This window comes from Cebidichthys violaceus, unplaced genomic scaffold (genome assembly GCF_023349555.1).
Source record: "Cebidichthys violaceus isolate CVI_PGR_0920_01 unplaced genomic scaffold, fCebVio1.0.p SCAF_14, whole genome shotgun sequence".
In the NCBI taxonomy this organism is placed as follows: Eukaryota; Metazoa; Chordata; class Actinopteri; order Perciformes; family Stichaeidae; genus Cebidichthys; species Cebidichthys violaceus.
In genome coordinates, this window is record NW_027176307.1 from 9178837 (window position 1) to 9201173 (window position 22337).

Below are 22337 nucleotides of genomic sequence, written 5' to 3' on the forward strand. Positions count from 1 at the left end.
ATACAATTTCAGTTACTCCTGTAATGGGAAAAATATATTTAAGTATCATGAAATGTTTTAAAAGATGTACAACTGAGAGGGAAAGTGAGGAACACAAACACTGACAAAACATAGCAGTCTTGCAGAAGTAGTTAATCAGTTTTATTGAACACAGCATTGTGTTTCTCACGGCTGGTCACACACTCCCACTTCAGAAAGAGGAAGTGAAGACAAAGTGTCTTCTTTTTCTGTTTGGCAAGTTTGAGACAGACCATAAAACCATCACTGACTCCCAGTTAACGTACCTGGCATGTGTTTAGATAAGAACGATAGCCAGGGTACGAAAACATCTATTCCCTGTCTATGTTTATCCCAAGACGTGAACTCATGTGTGCATAAAATGGTTTGGTATCTTGTACGATGTTGAACTTTTCACCACAGACACTGACTGAGGTGGCTGTGGTGCATTTTTCCCTTGCAAGCTAAATAAATAGAACAAGACAACTTTGAATCATTTGAAGACTTCATTATTTTCTTTGAATTTGTGAACAAAACTCTTCTCCCGATTTATAATTAGAAGTTTTTCCGAAACACTCCAGAAATACATTTGAATTCTAATCACCAAGTTGTGACTTCAGATGTCTGTAAACATGCTATAAGTTATTTCAATAATGACCAACAAGCCCACAGTGCAGCACACTCAATAGTTTTGATCCCCCCCCAACTGAAAAGACAAACTTTTTTGTTTTGTTTTATTTTTCTGCAAATTTTGCTCAACGAGTGTAGTTAAGATCTAGTTATATTTAGTTCACTAGAACAAATTGGTTGAAAAATTGCTCAGATTTTTCCGTCAACAACACAGTATGAGAAGGTGTCACCAAGAAAAAAAAGATTTCTACACACTTACTTTTGATACTTTTGATTAATTTTAATCGTAATGATCAGTTCTTCATTGCTGCCTTCGTGACATTAAACTTCCTGCAGTTAAAGGCCAGCGAAAATAAGATACTTAGTTTCCTCCTAAATCATCATTGTTTAATCATGCTTCCTTTAAGAGATTAACTTCCTTGTTAGACGCTTACATTCCTCTGGTAAAAAATCAACTCCACCTTGTCTAAAACTTGCTGTTCCACTTTATAATTATTACTTTGTAGATGTTAACTTCATTACACTGACTGCCTGTACATTTTAGAAATAATGAGGGAATTGAGAGCTGACGTTTTAATAACTGGGTGGAATTTGAACTCATTACATTTGGGGCCTCCTTCAGGTTCTGGAGTTTCTTAAGATGCTCTTAGCCTATGAGTGGGTAGGAGTCGTAAAATAGATTTTATGATCTTAGCCTTTATGTTTTTTGGGGTGATGTAGACTTGAACTGTTAAAACCAGATCATAGTTTACAATGTCCGTGGTGATCGGACCAGTACCTGTAACTATCCTCCCACTCCACTCAAATTAAAATGGGTGAAAAAGGTTTTGCGAGCGCGACTCCTAGAGTTTGAAACAGCTTGCCATGTCATGGTTATATTTAAAAAAACACAGGCTACGGGATGGGGAGCATTTCTGCTGCCTCTAACAGTGCAAAAGCGCTGACAGAGTCAACCGTGTTCACATGCTAGAGCTAACCAGTGGGGCACGCTCACAAGCGCTAAAATCATGCACGGCTGCCCCAACTATGTCAACAAAGAGCCGAGAAGCTCTGATAACAACACACAGAGAGGGAGAGTGACTTCATTCTCTGCTCAGGTAGACATTACTCCTCCATATCATTACATAGATGATAGTTGTTTGCTGATATATTAATGCTCTGAATCTTGTTTATTGCACCTTTTAAATCTTTGCACTAAACACTATTTGCAGCCCCCTCCTATTTTGCGTACATAATATTATGGTTCTATTTATTTTTTCACTATTTAATTACAGTTCTTGTATCTTCTTATCAGCATTTCTGATTTTCTTTTTTTACCATTTCTATTTTTTTTATTCACGCATTCATTTTTGTGAAACTTCCTTCACCTTTTATCTTTTATGAGAAGCCTGACACTCTAACTAAACAAAGGAGCAAATAATCACAATTAATTCAAATGTGTTTGAGAAGACTTTTTATGACATGATTGAGGTCTACAACTATTCATGATTTATTCCCTGTCTGGCGATTGGCCCAGGAATAAATTGCGTTTGCCACTAAACGTCTGACTCTGGTAAACCTAATTTGGTTAACACATCAGAAAGTTCTCGTTCACAGTTACTGAAGATATATTTGATTCAAACACTTGATATTAGGAATAATGTAAATTTAGTTGAATAATTGAGTTAAGTTTAAAAGGACTATCCAAGCTACATCAAACCGATGCCTTTTTCTGTAATATGCGGCTACAGTTTCCCTGAAAGCATAATAACCACCTATGTATGCAAGAAAAAGTGGTTTTAATAGGGTAATTGTATTTGTTTACCTCATCGTCTTCTAGCTTCCAAAAAAAAAGACTCGTCAGGAGAGGAGGCTCTTTACTGTACCTCTCCAGATAGTGTAAATGATGGAATGGCCATCAGACAACTTCCTGGAATACTATGTGAGTCACACACCTGTCTGGCAAGTTAAGTGAGTTTGTTCTTGACTTGTTCTCATATGAGTGTGAACATTTTAGAACAGTGTAAGGGTCCAAATTGTTTCACAAAGAGGTTGTTGTCAGCGGTGTCGGATGCATTTCCGTGTGTCAGATCGGATGACTGGAATTTTTTTTTCATGTCTGCTCTTTTTTCTTATTTTTGCTTGTCATGTTCCTCTCTCTTTACAGTTTGTCCAAAAGCATTAGAGAAAGGAACAACTACCGTTTGTGGAATGGCAGTTTTGAAAGCGTTTCAGACGGCCTCTAAAGTAAAGGGGGGGAAATTACTCTAATAATCATTCTGCCCAAATGAAATGATTGGATGGCCTACCTGCCTCCCTGCCTCCTTACATCCTTACCTCCTTACCTATCCACTGTTGCAGACTTGGCAATTTTCTACCAAGATTCAGGGACTGTTGGAGCTAGTGCTGATGGTTACTTTCATTAGGAAAGAGATGGCAACACTGGGATGTTTTTTTTTTTTCTAGAGCAACATTAACAACCCTAGATTAAAGTGTATACATTAATTATACAGAGAGGCCGACCACACACATTAGTTTCTCAGTTAATAAATAAGTAGTGGAGAGGGCCTAAATATTTGTACCCAACTGAGTCATGAAACAAAAGCACGCATTTTACGCATTTTTAGGCCACAAAGAGATGCTTATTCATGCAACAGCTTTAAAGAGGAGTTTATTTCTGTTTGCTCCTTGAACATTGAGCACCAGTCTTCCTCTAGTGGCCTGTAAGTAATCTGTATTACTGTACATTGGTAGAAATTAGGACGACATGCCTATCTTCACTCATGTGTTATATGTATCATATATGCTGATGTTGTGATTATTCTTATAACCTCACACCTCACATTTACGTTGACTAAGACATTACTTAATGTCTCTCTATGCCTACAGGAAAGTGTATTCGTAAGAAATCAATAGCGTAAGTCATTTTTTCCAAGGAGCTATCGGCAGCACCCTCTTGTGGTCTTGCAAACAATATCCTCTCCAGAAACAACACAGCATTGTATGGCAGTAAAAAGGACATATGCTCATGTTCAAGTAGTAAAGTCTGAAGTAGGGTGATGTTGTATCACTGAAAAAAAAAAGTTATAATGAGGTGTGCAGGCTTTCGTAACGACTGAACCACTTTCAGCAATTGTGCTGACAATGGGATATGCATGTGTAAAAGGAGTATTATATATAACAGGGAGCGTGTGATGGTCCATCAAAGACAGCTGAATATTGACATTACTTTAACCAGAAGACACCTAAGTTTATTTATTCTTACAGGGACTCCAATAGTTAAAAGAAAAGTTAAAATATTACAAAGCAGTATGTTTTCAAGTATATTTACTTGAAGAAGATAGTATATGTGTATCATATGTTTACCTATTGAATGTATTAAACTAAAAATATAGTGTTGAGCTGTGAGGGAGAGACAGGGACCTTTGAGATAGGCTTTTCAGATTCGTAAGTGACCATATGGTGATGAGTTTGGAGAGGCCGGCTTCAGGAATGTGAGAAGGTGTGAACAGCGGGGGAAGGACAAGCAGAGATGTTGGTGAATACAGCCCTATGGAACGAGGGTGGTTCACTTCAGATGAGGGGGGGCAGACCAGGCCAAAGAGGTCAGCCGAGAGTGGACACTGTCCGAATCCAGGAGGGGACATTTGGATTTCAGCCAATCACAAAGCTGATAATGGACTTTTAAAGTTTCAGGCGGGGACTATAAAGTATAAGACATTGTTGCTGAGGATTTCTCTTCAGTTCTCGTTGCTGGCCTCCTTACAGGTAACCAGGGAGGTGGGCTGGCAGGTGGGGGCGCGTTAACTCTGATCCGCGGGACATATTCTATCGATAATGTACTTCAGTTTGTAATTGTATAGCTTCTGTTTGTTATTAAACACTTTTTGATTGTGAGCCGGACCCAGCTGATTTTTTGGCCTTGCTCTGCTGACAAAAGACGCAGCAGTGGGAGACATGCGGCCTCCCTTTGTCTGCAAGAGAGTTGAGACCCCTAACAATATACAGATACAAATATGCAATACAAGTATTATACAAGTAAACAGTACAAAAAGCATTGTACTACAATGCAAGTTATTTCTGGTTTGCCTTACGTCATTGTTTGAGATGGTTCTTAAAAGTGTGTAAAAATGTGGACATTTCCTTATTGCACATGGTAAGCCATTCCAATATTTACTTCCTTTTACTGACAGTACAGTTTGCCCAAATGTGGTTTATCTATGTGGCAACTCACAGTCCCCTAATGATGGCCCTGGTGCCAATGCCATGGTCAGCCCTCTGTTTAATTAATTAATTTAAAGGAAGTGGAGAAAGCCTCTGCAAGGCCTAATAAATTGTGCTACATTTGTATGGAATGTGATTAATGTTGGTTTCTTTGATCAATGAAGGCAATCTTTCCACAACCTTCACCGAGCAGTTAAACCAGTTTTTTTAAAACTAAAGTCTTTTTTTCCAGAGTATTCTCTACCTCAGTAAAGGTTCCCCATTATAAACAATATGGGATCTGTTATCTGGGTATGCAGTCACATAACACCATGATGCAAATAGAAATGCAAATAGAAGCATTGCATGTATTCTGAAACATACATTTTACATATATGAAAGGTTCTTGCTTGAAATTCAGTATTCAGTGAGTAAACAGAATGTATTCCCTAGACCAGGGGTATTCAAGTAAATTTCCAAAAGGTCCAGATTGAGAAAATCTCCTTGTGCAAAGGTCCATTACAATAATATCTAACGTGCACTATTTAGTGCCATATATATATATATATATATATATATATATATATATATATATATATATATATATATATATATATTCAAGAAGTCTAGTAGTAACAACGTCTCTGTGTAGTAAACAACTGTCAAATCAAATAAAGTACACATCAATTATATTCTAACAATTATTATTCTCAGTTTTCAAATTTAACTGGATGGATTATAAATAATACATAGAAATACATAAATAAATGTTCTTTTCATTTCAAGTAAAATAAGGGCTGGATTAAAGAATAACTGACAGAACAGAAAACTTTTGGAAAATGTGCATCTTAAAATAAAGTACTTAATTTTAGAAAAATGTATTTCACTGAATTGCCCTGCAGCTTTAAATTCAGTTAATTCAGATGTGAAGTGATGTCAATCAAAAAAATATTTTTTATCACCTTCTAGCAAGGTAAATGTGTGTGGATAGACCTGATCCGTATTTATTAAGTATCTTGTTTCAGCTGTATTCTCTCTGTTAATATCATTGCTGGACAATTAATTAATGTATAGCTCTGATCATAATGGTCTCTTATATTGATTTTCTGTGTCTTTATTTCAAATGTGAGTGGTTATGTTCGTTCCAATTTACACATACTGTTTCATAGCTGCCCCTGTGAGGTACTCACCTATGCGTGTCTGTCAATCTTTGGTCACAGACAAGGCTCTTTCAACCTTTCACTCTTTTAGAAATGTAACCTTTGCTTTTGATATTTCTATGTCGTAGTTTCAATGCCCTGCTCTGCGATCTATTTCCTCGTCTTTCCCCCGTGTGTCACGGTGTGTGTACATCTCACTACGTATCAGAATACCCATATTTGATTGGCTAAACTGCATCACGTGACGCATTGGTCGGCGTGTTTCCTGCACCACTGAACAAGTGCCGTAAATGCTGGAAAAGCTGCGCCGGTTAAAGTAGTAGAGCTCCGTCAAAATGTAATAATTCTCAATTGTCTATCGGTTTTAGGTCCTGGGTCCGGATACAACGGCGTCTAGGTCCGGATCCGGACCGCGGTCCGCCTATTAGTGACCCCTGCACTAGACCAGTGGTTCTCAACTGGTCTGGCTGCGGGACTCACCATCACCCTTTAATGACAAGCTGTGACCCAAATTTTCAACTTCTCAAATATACCAGATACACCCGAGGGTCCCCCATTTGGACGCAGAGTACATCAAAACTTAGAGAGTTTTGTGTTAAAAGTAACTGGCAGAGAACCCACGAAGAACGAATATAGTGATGTTATAGTTCTGCAGAAACCTCAGCGTCCTGGGAACAACATTAACTAGGTCACTTCTACATGAGACAAACACATCTCCCATCAGCCAAGCAAACAAATAACAAAATATCATAAATCATACTCGATATGACTGGGACAGACCGGAGAAAAAGGCTGCTACACTCCGTTAGCAACGTGCTACCTACGAACATGCAGCATGAAAAAGCACGAGCGCCTGACGGAGATTACGGACATAGTTTCCATTTCTCTCCCCGGTAAACCATCGCAGAGATATTCAGCTTCGAACACAAAAAGTCACACAGCTTTCATCGAATATTGTACTTACTTTTGGTCGAATCTCAGCGAAAAAATGGAATATCTCCGTACTTCCAACGCATGTTTGTCCAGCTGCTGGTGCTCCGTGTGAATCCGTTCGATTCGTGTCTCACCGACACTCCTTGGATTCTTGGGAGGGTTGGAAGCTCAGCAAATCAGATTTCAGAGCTGGACCTTTTTGAGCTTTATTGGCTAATAGTGCTGTCAATCATCTAGCTTTCAATTCCAGGCAATTCTATTGGCTCCTACGGTTCGATGGATGTCTCAATGGTGAAAATCGGAGAGGGGGGGGCTGAGATACAGCCCTGAACAGAGAGTCGAAGCAGGATTTGACCTTAAACTAAATAACTAAAAAGGGCATAGAAAGAGCTTAAAACACTCAAAAAAGGTCCAATCTTCGGTCTATTGATTCAATGAACATCATGAGTGATACATAGAAGTGATATAGAGTGTTTTTGAATTTTAAAAATACTTTTTTATTCAAATATTGGAGTATTTGATCAGTTTTCTAATTTGAAATGCTCTATATTTCATAAATGTTTCACTGTATCTATGTATAGCTGTGTATATAGAGCCTATATCAGTTGTTCTAAGAGCCCAGCATATTAAAAGTCTTGGATACCCATACTTTCCAAAAAACAATACCCTAAAAGTGCTGTTTTTCAAGATCGAGCTTTTGAGTTTTCCAAGTTCTGCTGTGTTCCATCCTTATCTTATGTGAACCAGTAACATGTATTCTGATAGTTCCATGATTTTTCTCATCTCAAAAATATATAAAAAAAGTTTTTTTTTTTTTTTTTTTTTTTTATACAATTAATTAGGTATTTCTTATCTTTATTCGAGCTGAGGCCTGCAAATAGGCCTCGTTTTTAAAAGGTTAATGAAAAGATGGTGCAGTTTGAACCTGTGCTGAAAATGTCCTCTCATGTAGTCGGTGTCATACTTGCGTTTTGCCAATGTACAATTAGCATATGAAAACAAACTTTGGGGGTGTTCTTCTTTACTGTGAAATGGGTGTCTACTAGCATTACAAGACATTAACGCCAAATACTGTTAAGGAGTGTGAATAATAAAAAATCCCCTTCAAAATAAAAGCACAGGATCTTTATTTTATTTTTTTCAGGCAAAGGCCTGCGACCCACTGAAAACGGGTCCACGACCCACTTTTGGGTCACGACCCACCAGTTGAGAATCACTCCCCTAGACTATAGGGAGGGCTAACTCAGATTTCTTGTATGTTTCTTGTTCCTCATTTAATTGGACTCTGTGGGTGTATTATGTCATTATTCAGATCATTAGGAGGCCACAAATTTGTTTTGCTCAATTAGTTTTGTTATTGCTAGAAAACAATAAGGCCCCAGGTTGAAAAGGTGAGATGATGCTGTGAAGAAGAGAGAGAGAGAGTATGTGTGTGTGTGTGTGGCCCAGGGACCAGCAACCATGACATACATTCACACCTCTAATTGAAGGCTGTTGCATCACATCATCTAACAAGAGGCACTATCATCATAACAAACAAGTGGATCAACATACATTCAACTTTTTACAGGTTAATACAAATGAAATAAACAATAATACAATACAAATACGTTTTTATTAAACATCGTCAGGTTTACGGTTCATGCCATTTGACAAAGGAAAAAGACAGCCACATTACAGAACAGCAGTGTACAAACACAGTACATTGAAAATAAAACATTCCCCACACCAGACCACAGAGCCTTGCTGTTATTGTCCGAAAACAGTCAGGTCCTAAGTAATTTGTATACATACAGTCTCATAAAACGGTTAGCATATGAGCCTTCTGTTATTTTGCACTTAATACAAAACGTTGATAGATTTGGATTAATTTCATTGCATCTCCCTGGGGTAATATGTAGTCTATCCATCCATCCATTAACCAAAACTGGGGGAGGGTGACATTGGGACGAAGGCAGGGTTCACTGTGGACAGGTCACCAGACTATCGCAGGGCAATATGTAGCCAATGATTTATCTTAAATTTCCTTTCTTCTATTAGTGGTAAAACAGCCCGACAGGTTCAGCCACATATCATACTACTCTATCTTTAATTTCTACACCAAAATCAGGCTCCCATTCCATTTCAAACAGAATATATGATTATGTGAAAGTCACCATGTACAAATCAGGTAGAGAGATGGTGAAGTGGATAAATAAGTAGATCCTGATGGAGAGCATCAGAAAACAGAAGCATCAGTGGGTGCACAAGGATCCTGCTTGGAGAGAAATATTGGGTAACACTTTATAATAACTACACACTATGAAGCATTAGTTAAGTATGAGTAAACACTTAATTCATCATTTATAAAGCATTGTTCCTACATCAACACTCATTAGTATACAATTCATAACAGTTATAAATGTTTTATTCTTTATTAATAAGCTTGTCTATTATGTGTTTGGTAATTATGTTTTCATACTTTATGAATGATGGATTCCCCATTTGTAAATGAAGTATTATATATATATGACGAACCAAATATTAAGGAGTTGTAGATGATTGATGACATCCTCTATAACGTGTTAGTAAATGATTAAGAACTTATTTAGATGTACATTATTCATTCATTTATATATAATGATTTAGATATGCACTAATGGTTAGGGACTATGTTAATATATGCTTTATAAAATCGTATTAATACTGCAATTCATGATTAATTCAGGTAGTTACTAGTCATTTATTAAGTATGTTGTGTGACCTCATCTAAAGTGTGGACTATCAATGCCTTACAAAGCATTTATAAATGACATTGAAAGACCATCAGTGACTCAAAACCCACAACAGTCTGTTATCTTCTCAACAGAAAAGACAAAACACAAAGTGATAAAGAAGATATCAATATTTATTACAAGATGCAAACAATGTACTGTAAATACAAACCCCTCAGCCATTCATTTATGTAAAAAAACAAAACAAACAGATTATCCTTCAGGAGAACATGGCTGATATAAAACATTTACATTCGCTCCACTCATATGAACAGATAAATGGTCATCAAACATTGTCGCTATCATATAACCGCTAGTTAGCAAACTGTCTCCTGGATTGCTCCATTTACAACGGAGGTAACGCCGTGGCGTGCGCCGTCTCAGGACCTCTAGTTAGTGATTTGCTAGCAGGAAGGCTAGCTACATACTCATCCTCCATAATGTGTAACGTTACGTGACAGCTGACGGGTCTCCAATGCCCGTGAGCTGTCATTCTTTCTAGTCCGGGTCCGCGCGTCCTTTCAATTTAAGTCGGCGTTTTCCATAGCGTAAGGGTACTTCCGTATCAGTTCCTGAGCGAAACGTTTGTCCCACGTTGATGACGTTTACGCAGGCCTTTCCTTTGTCCCACATTGATGACATATGAAAGCGGGATTTAATGAGCAGATTCTCCGCCTGCCATCGGGACATGCAACTGAAGAAAAGTGCGAACAGTGGAGATCGATATGCTTGATTAAAATGAATAATTAAATAAGTAAATGTAAACTAATATGCAAAGCTCCTGGTTAGCTCCAGTTGTACATTTGCAAATGTTTTATATCCAGCCATGTTCTCCTGAAGGAGAATCTGTTTGTTTTGTTTTTTTACATAAATTAATGGCTGAGAGGTTTGTATTTAAGAGTACATTGTTTGCATCTTGTAATACTAATACGACTTTTGTGGGTTTTGAGGCACTGATGGCCTTTCAATGTCATTTATAAATGCTTTGTAATACATATATAGTCCTCACTTTAGATGAGGTCACACAAAATACTTAACTAACGACTAGTAACTACCTGAATTAATCATGAATTGCAGTATTAATACGCATTTATAAAGCATATATTAACATAGTCCCTAACCATTAGTGCATATCTAAATCATTTTATATACAAATGCATGAATAATGTACATCTAAATACGTTCTTAATCATTTACTAACACTTTATAAAGGATGTTATTAATCATCTACAACTCCTTAATAATTGGTTTGTAATATATATAATACTTCATTTACAAATGGGGAATCCATCATTCATAAAGTATGAAAACATAATCACCAAACACATAATAGACAAGCTTATTAATCAAGAATAAAACATTTATAACTGTTATGAATTGTATACTAATGAGTGTTAATGTAGGACCAATGCTTTATAAATGATGAATTAAGTGTTTACTCATGCTTCATAGTGTGTAGTTATTATAAAGTGTTACCAAATATTGCTTTAGATTTTGCGTAGTTAATCTTGTATATCTTTACTCAGTTAAGAGACTTACATAGAGTAATATGTCATCAGCATACAATGATATTTTGTGCCGCTTTGAATAGCCCTAACATCAAGATCAGTACGGATGGCCTCAGCAAGAGGCTCTATTGCTAATGCTATGAGTAAAGGTGATAGCGGCAGCCGTGTGCAGGGCTTCGTTCAAGTGGAAAGATGGGAGACCATTTGCCGTTTGTAATTACAGAAGCTTTTGGAGCAGCATAAAGCACCTTTGTCTGTTTTTAAGGAAGTTCTCAGCAAGTCCAAAATTAGCAAGGACATGGACTAAGTATGGCCATTCTATCCTATCGAAAGCTTGACCTGCATCTAATGATACGACCAATGTCTTGTCTTTTACTTTAACACCATATTGTAGGATATTTAATAACAGACTTTTTATGTTATTTAATGAATTACATTTTAATAATTATTTCTCTAGCAATTGACAACATGCCTATAGAAACGTGAGCATTTTGGGCTACAAATAAAAACATGCAAGCTAGCTAACACTACATTGTTATCTGAACCAAGATTGTTTGTGTAGTTTCTTGAGGTAAAATGCCAACGTAGCGACAGGACACAGTGTGGGTTCCCTGGCTCCTCAAACATAAATCCCTGTCGGCTCTCTTTGTTTTATTTGCCAGCATCTTTTTTTTTTTTTGTGCATCATTGAATGACAGTGAAGCATTCTCCTGACTATTATCGTCCAGGCGGATGATCAGGTTCTAATGTTGTTTCGAATACTGTTTATACCTGAAGCACCAAGAGGGGGCGCTATCATTTTAACAGGAGGGAAACACTATTTGATGGGGGAACAGACATTGCCATTACACCTGCTTCTTTCTTAACTTTTTCAGCTTTTCAGTTTCTCTCTCATTAATTTCAGTTGTTATGATAGGTGACTAATTGGCACTGTGATACTGTAATTAAGTCGCAGCTGGTAATGGAGTATTTTACAACGGGTTTGAATGCAGCTCAGCTGATCATAATCAAAGAAGGGAACTATTTGTTTTATAAATTACAGTTTTTACAGCAGAACAGGTGCAACTCAAGGCTTAGATCAGGCTCATTTCCCCACTCCTCATAGCGTTTCTCATATTTTACTCATTTTTGCATTGCACAGGATTTGGCCACCAGTGGTACCACATACTGTAGCACACAGGTGACTGTCTGCAGACAGCAGCCCCTCCAGTGCCAATATAGTGATTGCTATTTTACGGTATTTCAACCTAGTGTAACTAATTATGTTAACGGGATTCAAGGATTCAATAAAAATGCAGGGTTGTTGTGTATAGTATACTAATCTGTAAAAACTTTGCCCAATTCTTAAAGGCCACCCACTACAGCAGCCCCTCCAGTGCCAATATAGTGATTGCTATTATAAGTTTTTTCAACCTAGTGTAACTAATTATGTTAATGGAATTAGAAGTACTTTAGTGTTGTGTATAATGACCATACAAATGCAGGATTGTTGTGTATACTAACCTGTAAACATTTTGCCCAATTCTTAAAGGCCACCCACTACGCTTCTTTCCAGCTCAAGCTGATGAAAACAAGTCCAATCGGCCAGTTTACCACCCAACCTGGCAACACTGCAATTTAGCAAAATCTGCCAAGTGGGGCTATTGAGGTTTGGTTAAGAATCAAAGTAAAAAAAATTAACAAATGGAATTGTGTTGAGGCATACCAAAAAAACTGATGAGTTGACGCTCGCTCATCATTGGTCAACTATGTCCTTTTATTGTATCTTCGATGACTCATGCAAACAAACTGCAGTCCCATTCCTGATTGGACAACAACAATTATAGTGATTAGATAGATGTTGATAAGTATAAAGGTTCTGCACATCAGCACTAATGCATGGACAATCGTGAGAGTTAAACAGGTATGATGTAAAAATGTACAGAATTGTTGTGTTGACTGTCAAATATATATACAGTATATATATTCTTTTATGTGTCAAGTAACATATCAGGCTTGAATTACACATTACCTTCTTAACTTTGCGAAACAAAATGTAACAAATAAATGCATGGATGTAAATGTATTGAATTGTTTAAATATCAGATACCAGATCTGCCTCTTGCCCAGATACCATAGGTATACATCAAATCAATGCTTACTGCTAATGTGTCTTTAATTGTAGGAACACTCAAACATGGAACCAGAAGTCACTTTCAACTGGACCAACATTGTGACTGCCACACATCCCTGCTACGAAATAGATAATTTCCATTTCATACTGACAAAAAACCCTTCTATTATTTGTGTATTGTTATATATTTTCCTAATGTTATTGTCTGTTGTGACAATATGTGGAAACCTTCTTGTTATAATATCTGTCTTTTATTTCCAACAGCTCCACACTCCTACTAACTACCTTATTCTGTCTCTGGCTGTGGCTGACATGCTTGTTGGGATCATAGTCTTTCCTTTCAGCATGGCATTCTCACTTAGCTCGTGTTTGTATCATGAGGGTTTATTTTGCAAAGTACGAAGCACTTTTGATATATCACTGAGCACAGCTTCTATTCTGAACCTATGTTGTATTTCTATTGACAGATATTATGCAATATGTCAGCCTCTGACCTATAAAACTAAAATAAGCTATCGTGTTATTGTGATCATGATCCTGGTAAGCTGGGGGGTCTCTGTTCTAATTGGAGTTAGCATCATAATTGCTGGATTAAATAATGAAAAATGTGAGGAAAGGTGTTTAATTGATGTACTCATAGAAAACACTCTTGGACCTATATTGTCATTTTATCTTCCAGTGATCATAATGCTCTGTATCTATCTAAAGATTTTCCTTGTGGCACAGAGACAGGCACGCAGCATCTGGAACACAACCTGTCAGAGAACAAAGTGTGGGGCCACTGTCAGTAAGATGGAGAGAAAGGCCACCAAAACTCTGGCTACTGTTTTAGGAGTTTTTCTATTATGCTGGACTCCTTTCTTTCTTTGTGTCACCTTTTTGCCTTTCAGTAATAATTCAGTACCTGTTCCTGTGATTGAAACACTGAACTGGCTTACACTGTCAAATTCAATGCTCAATCCATTTATTTATGCTTTCTTTTACAGCTGGTTCAGAACAGCTTTTAGAATGATCATCTCTGGAAAAATATTTCAAGGTGATTTTACTGACTCAAAACTGTCTTGACTTGTATTCCTGAAATGGTTCATGATTTGGTTGGCACATTAAAGATGATCATCTTCACACAACTGTACTATACATTTTTCTCAGAATTGCATATTTCTGCAAACATGATAATAAAATCCTTTCGGAAATTTGTTGTTTCAAATACATTTTCCAACCACTAATGAGCAACAAAAGTAACTAACGCAAATGACAAAATAATTTGGAATAATGCAATTTAGAATCTTTTTTAAGACATGTTTACTTTTAGCACACACGTATACTTGACTATGACAGTCTGGTGTAACAAGTGGGGCCCTGGGACCCAAAGGCTCTGTTCGGTTCCACACAAACAACCCAAGCATGATAAAATTTGAAAAAAAGAGGAAAATACAGGTAGAGGGCAGGGATTCAGGCACCGCTAGACATTTCTAGTGGGTCACATGTGATGATTGAGAAGCTTTATTTTTGTATCATCTTTACATTGTTTTTAAGAAAAAAGCTGCATATTGTACCTTCAATATCCTAATTACTAAATTGAGAGCATTACTTGGTTTTCTGTCCAGAAAAAAAACAATTGAATCCCTATTTGCCATAGAATTAAAATATTGTAAAAATAAATATTTATTTTGGTTTTGGATTACATTGTAGCTGCCATTATGAAATCATTCCATGCTGCCTACAACTCAGCCCATAAGTAGGGATCCTTACGCCCGGGCCACACTGCCTGTGTGAGCAGCGCGGACGGCTGCCCCAAATAACATATATGATGAACATGCATTCTTGAGTGAGGTCACAATTACCTTTGTCAGTCCATTCTTAATCTAAGTGAATGTTTGGGCCAAATTTGAAGAAATGACTTCAAAGCATTCCTGAGATAACATGTTCATGGAATGGGAAGAAAGTGATAGTGACCTTGACATTTGACTACCAAAACTAATTAGTTCATCCTTGAGTCCAACTGGACACTCAAACCACTATGAGCACCACATTTGAGTTGGGTGGTGTCTGTTGAGGAATGTTCCATGGCATTGTAGGACCTGGTGGTTATGAGCGCACCCTTAGCGAGTCTTTTACCCCTGAACCAGATCTACTGTTGGACTTGGTTGTCCTCTTCAAGTTTTATGGGACTTAAGATTCAGGTGAAGCCTTTTGTTGCAATGAGAAGGACGTTTTTTCATGCCGCGGTGGCCACGACAAGGTGCAGCACGAGTGTATGTCAAACATTACCCCCCTTTGGCTCAGAGGAACCATCAACCAAGGTGAGGTGTGGCCCTCGGAATAATACAAAAGGAGGCCCATGATGAGACACTTGTGCTTAACCGCCATGCGGTGTACGGGATTGAGCGCATCTATTCTATTTTCATACTTTGCTTTATTTATAACTTAAATTTTATTATCTACTCCATGGGCATTTTGAAGTCATGGAGCGTTATTGTTACCATGAAATTTCCAGGCAATCAGTGGGGTCAGGTAGCCCCTGCCGTATTGTATGGATCGAATAAACAAGAATTACAGCAATAATTGGTTCACTTCAGAGGTGCTGATAGGTAGATTATTGTTACTTTTGGCAAGATAGCTGTGTGCAGCTGTTTTCAGTCATTATGCAAGCTAAGCTAAAAAGCTGCTAGCTGTGAATTCCATATTGAAATTGTCAGACATGAGAGTGGTATTGATTTGTGAGTGGTCCTCGGAGTAGGTCAATGACAACTGCTATAATAATAATTTATATATATAGCACCTTTAAAACAGAGTTCACAAAGTGCTTTGACAGTCAAAGCGGCAAAAACAAGGCAATAATAACAGAAAGCTCAGTGAGACAGTTGGATACGTCTCACACACACACACACACACACACACACACACACGCACACACACACACACACACACACACAGAGAGACAGAGAGAGAGAGAGAGAGAGAGAGAGATTTTTTTTACTAAATATTTTATTGTATCTTTATTTCTAATTAAATTCCGTTTACAGATTTACTGTTTATCAAAAATTACAACAAAACTAATTCATGCAAAAAAATAATAATATATAAATACTAAAGAAAAAACAAATCATAAGTTCAGAACCAGAGCATTCTCTCTGACTGAACACAGAATATCTTTCAGATCCCAAATGTTCACAAAGAGTTCAGTGTTCTTTGTCAGTCTGTAGACGCCCAAACTCCACCCTGAGCCGAGCAGCCAACCTCAAACTCACGTCCTCTGACCCTTCACCCCTCACACGTTTTTTCCTCGTTTTCCAAATTGCTAGTTTGGCCAGTCCTGAAAGGAAGTTCATTAGTGTACATGTTTTTTCTTAGCAGAGTAGTTTGGACCATCAATCCGCAGCGGATAAACTGAAAACTATACCTCTGTCAAATGACACTATAAGTAGGTGACTAAAGACATGTCGGATGACATCAAACAGACCACAGCTCGAGTTAAGGCAAGCAGTCATTTTGCATTACAAATGGACGAATCTACAGACATAAACAAAGCAGTTTTACTGGTTTACGTGAAACATGTGGGACGGGGACTGACAGGAACAAGAGAGCTCCCTACTACTACGACTGCAGAGGACATGTTCAGCTCAGGTTCAAACTGCACCATCTTTTCATTAAAGACATTTGAGAAGTTGAACATTTGGGTAGTGGCTTGTCATTGAGGGGGGATGGTGGGTCCCGCAGCCAGACCAGCTGAGAACCACTGCCCTAGACTATAGGGAGGGCTAACTCAGATTTCTTGTATGTTTCTTGTTCCTCATTTAATTGGACTCTGTGGGTGTATTATGTCATTATTCAGATCATTAGGAGGCCACAAATTTGTTTTGCTCAATTAGTTTTGTTATTGCTAGAAAACAATAAGGCCCCAGGTTGAAAAGGTGAGATGATGCTGTCAAGAAGAGAGAGAGAGAGTATGTGTGTGTGTGTGGCCCAGGGACCAGCAACCATGACATACATTCACACCTCTAATTGAAGGCTGTTGCATCACATCATCTAACGAGAGGCACTATCATCATAACAAACAAGTTGATCAACATAGATTCAACTTTTTACAGGTTAATACAAATGAAATAAACAATAATACAATACAAATACGTTTTTATTAAACATCGTCAGGTTTACGGTTCATGCCATTTGACAAAGGAAAAAGACAGCCACATTACAGAACAGCAGTGTACAAACACAGTACATTGAAAATAAAACATTCCCCACACCAGACCACAGAGCCTTGCTGTTATTGTCCGAAAACAGTCAGGTCCTAAGTAATTTTGTATAGATACATTCTCATAAAACGGTTAGCATATGAGCCTTCTGTTATTTTGCACTTAATACAAAACGTTGATAGATTTGGATTAATTTCATTGCATCTCCCTGGGGTAATATGTAGTCTATCCATCCATCCATTAACCAAAACTGGGGGAGGGTGACATTGGGACGAAGGCAGGGTTCACTGTGGACAGGTCACCAGACTATCGCAGGGCAATATGTAGCCAATGATTTATCTTAAATTTCCTTTCTTCTATTAGTGGTAAAACAGCCAGACAGGTTCAGCCATATATCATACCACCCTATCTTTAATTTCTACACCAAAATCAGGCTCCCATTCCATTTCAAACAGAATATATGATTATGTGAAAGTCACCATGTACAAATCAGGTAGAGAGATGGTGAAGTGGATAAATAAGTAGATCCTGATGGAGAGCATCAGAAAACAGAAGCATCAATGGGTGCACAAGGATCCTGCTTGGAGAGAAATATTGCTTTAGATTTTGCGTAGTTAATCTTGTATCTCTTTACTCAGTTAAGAGACTTACATAGAGTAATATGTCATCAGCATACAATGATATTTTGTGCCGCTTGGCCCCTGTTTGAATAGCCCTAACATCAGAATCAGTACGGATGGCCTCAGCAAGAGGCTCTATTGCTAATGCTATGAGTAAAGGTGATAGCGGCAGCCGTGTGCAGGGCTTCGTTCAAGTGGAAAGATGGGAGACCATTTGCCGTTTGTAATTACAGAAGCTTTTGGAGCAGCATAAAGCACCTTTGTCTGTTTTTAAGGAAGTTCTCAGCAAGTCCAAAATTAGCAAGGACATGGACTAAGTATGGCCATTCTATCCTATCGAAAGCTTGACCTGCATCTAATGATACGACCAATGTCTTGTCTTTTACTTTAACACCATATTGTAGGATATTTAATAACAGACTTTTTATGTTATTTAATGAATTACATTTTAATAATTATTTCTCTAGCAATTGACAACATGCCTATAGAAACGTGAGCATTTTGGGCTACAAATAAAAACATGCAAGCTAGCTAACACTACATTGTTATCTGAACCAAGATTGTTTGTGTAGTTTCTTGAGGTAAAATGCCAACGTAGCGACAGGACACAGTGTGGGTTCCCTGGCTGCTCAAACATAAATCCCTGTCGGCTCTCTTTGTTTTATTTGCCAGCATCTTTGTTTGTTTTTTTGTGCATCATTGAATGACAGCGTAGCATTCTGACTATTATCGTCCAGGCGGATGATCAGGTTCTAATGTTGTTTCGAATACTGTTTATACCTGAAGCACCAAGATATAATTTGAACAGGAGGGAAACACTATTCGATGGGGGAACAGACTTTGACATAACACCTGCTTCTTTCTTAACTTTTCCAGCTTTTCAGTTTCTCTCTCATTAATTTCAGTTAAGATAAGATAAGATAGACTTTATTGTCCCGAAGGAAATTTGTCTTGGAAACATACATACGGTGTCTGCTGCAATACAAAATAACATATTGCATACATACATTACATGCACAGACTGCCACCCACCAGCCAACAAATACTTGTCACACTGCCCATCATACAACACACCTGTAGTGTATAGTTAAGATAATACAAATAAATTAAAATCTGTATTACAGGGCTTAGGCTCTGGCTAGCTTGCCATTTAGGGCTTTGATGGACAGGGGGACAAAGGAGTTAAAGCGGTTGACGCTGCACTTGGGGACTCTGAAGCATCTGCCTGAGGGAAGAAGCTGGTATTCAGGGTAGAGGACATGGGTGGGGTCTGAAATAATCTTCTGGGCCTGTCTGATGATAGTTTCATCAAAGACAGCCTGGAGTGTGGGATGCTGTCTGACTCCCATGATGTTCATGGCTTGTTGTGTTAGCCGGGTGATCTGGGCTTTCAGCTGTACACTGAGGTTGCCAAACCAGGCTGATATGAAGAGGAGCAACACTTTCTGGTTGACATCGAAGACCCTCAGCCTACGAAGGAAGTGTAGCCGCTGTTGGACCCTAGTGCAGACATTTTCTACCTGATTACTCCATGTCAGTTTGTTGTCAATGTGTATGCCCAGGTATCTGTAAGAGTCAACCTGTGCTATGTTCTGGTCATGGATAACCACTGGTGAGTGGTTTCCAATGTATTTAGGGTCAAATACCATCTCCTCTGTTTTCTTGACGTTGAGGATGAGGAAGTGTTTGTCGCACCACTGGACAAAGTTCTGAATCTCATGTTTGTATACAGCTGTATCTGATGTGTCAGACATGAGACCCAGGATGGCTGTATCATCAGAAAACTTGTAATTGTTAGCAGTGCTGCATGTGCATTCATTAGTGTACAGGGTGAACAGAGCTGGTGAACTGATGCACCTCTGGGGGACGCCGGTGCTGATGGTCAAGGGTTCAGACAAGGTCCTGTTCACCCTGACCTGCTGCGTACGGTTTGTGAGGAATGAGTGGTACCACTTAATAGTGAAGGGGTTGACATTCATCAGCTGCAGTGTTTTCAGGAGAACATGAGGCTGTAGGGTGTCAAAGGCTGAACTGAAATCTACAAACAACAGTCTAGAATAGGCCCTCGGATTTTCAAGGTGTTAAGTCACTAGGTGCACTATACTGTTGGTTGCATCATCAGTGCCTCTCTGCTGTGTGTATGCGAATTGGTAAGGATCTAGTTGTGGGCCTACATCCAGCCGTAATTTGCTCACCATGAGCTTCTCCATACACTTCATCACAACAGAGGTTAGAGCGATAGGTCTAAAATCATTATTCTCCTGTGGACAGGGTTTCTTAGGGACAGGTGTGATGATTGCCTTTTTCCATTGTGTTGGTACAGTGTGAGAGTCTAGGGACCTCTGGAAAATGGGGCACCAGGCAGGTCTCAATTCATCTGCACATGTTTTTAATAGAAAAGCAGAGATACCGTCTGGATCTGTGGCCTTGTTGACATTGATTTGCTTAAGGACCTTGTTGACGGATTTATGGTCAATCTCTAGCCTGTCAACATCGTCAATAGCAATTCCATCAAGCACCATGTCACATTCAGCAGAGAAGTCATAATTGTCAAACCGCTTGTAAAAAACATTCAGCTCATTTGCTTTAGCCAGTTCATCTACAGCATGTAAGGATTTGTTTTGTGGGTTTCATGTTGGTGGCTTTTTTCATGGAGTTCCATAGTTTTTTAGAGTTCATAGCCTGGAGGTTTTTCTCTATTGCCTCCCATATATGGTGTTCCCGAGCTTCTTTCAGCATCTGGTTCAACTCCTTTTGTACAGTTTTTAGTTGTAGGTGATCGTTGGTCTTAAATGCCTGCTTTTTTTCTGTTAATACAGTCCTTCACCTCCTTTGTGATGTAAGGTTTGTTGTTAGGGTAGACTTTTATTGTCCTTTTTGGAATCACAGTATCAGCACAAAATTGTATGTAACTTGTGGTAACTTCTGTGGCGTTGTCCAGGTTTGGCTCTCCAGAGAAGATATCCCAGTCTGTGCATAGAAAGCAACCTTTCAGTGTTTCTATGCTGTCGTCTGTCCATGCATTGATAGTTTAACCAGAGGTTTACTACTCTTCAGGGCTGTCTTGTATGTGGGGATCAGGTGAACGGTGTTATGGTCAGAGTTAGACACGGGTGGTTTAGCTATCGTTGTGTATGCATGTTTTATATTACCATAGAACTTGTCTAAAGTCTGATTCTTCCTGGTATCACATTTAATATACTGTTCAAAACCTGGCAATGCAGTGTTTAAGTTGCAATCATTAAGATCTCCCATGATGAAAATCGGTGCGTTTGGGGTGCGCTGTAGTTGTTCGTGAACTCAGTCTGCCACCTGTGCTGCAGCCCTCGAGGCATTGCCATTGGGAGGTACATAAACAGAGCAGATGAGGATGTTACCAAACTCTCGAGGTAGGTAGAACAGCCTGAGACTCACACATTAACAGCTCCACATCAGGGTTACAGATTTTCTCCCGGACTATGTGTTGTCTGCACCACCTGTCATTTATGTACAAGCTGAGCCCGCCCCCTTTGCTTTTCCCTGACGGTTCGCTTCTGTCAGAGCAAATGTGTGAGAACTCCTCTATACCAACACAGCAGTCAGAGATCTCGGGGTGTAACCAAGTCTTGGTGAAAAGCATAATACAGGACTCACGGTACTCAAAGCATCCCCTTGTCAGGAGTCGGAGTTTGTCCATCTTATTCCTCAGCGACCTTACGTTACTCAGAATCATAGATGGCAGGAGCGGTTGATTGCCTCTTCTACGTAGCCGTTGTCGTACGCCTCCTCTCCGGCCTATTTTCCGCAATCGCTGCCAACATGGAGCTCTAATGTCTTCCGGCACGTTTTTGATGAGCGATCCGAAAGGATCTGCTGTGAGCTTATCTCCATAGTGGCGTAGAGACGAGCGCTTCCCTCGTGTAAGATAGCACCTGGTTTCTACTTGCCCAAGCTGGTATAGCCTTGCAGGTGGTGAAACATTCGCACAGGAGCAGAAACGCCACCAGAAAAAAATCCCAAAACACACGCCATCATATAGTCCTTTGTCTTGATCATACGAATTGGTCATAGGGCAAACCGATCGTTCACAAAAAGCCAAACAAACAGCAGCACAGTTGCGTGTATCCATGTCGCCTGCAGAGCAGCGCCACAGAGCAGCGCCACAGAGCATCAAGAGTAGTTATCACTGACTCAGTGATATCAGTTGTTATGATAGGTGACTAATTGGCACTGTGATACTGTAATTAAGTCGCAGCTAGTGGA

The 22337-nt window shown here is 38.8% G+C and overlaps 1 protein-coding gene across 1 annotated transcript; it reads left to right on the forward strand.

Moving 5' to 3' along the window:
- Positions 1-13339: 13339 nt before the first annotated feature.
- LOC137871406 (trace amine-associated receptor 1-like) lies at positions 13340-14341 on the forward strand. Its single transcript, XM_068709218.1, has one exon. It carries the CDS (start codon positions 13340-13342, stop codon positions 14339-14341), a length of 1002 nt encoding a protein of 333 aa, XP_068565319.1.
- The last annotated feature ends 7996 nt before the right edge of the window (positions 14342-22337 follow it).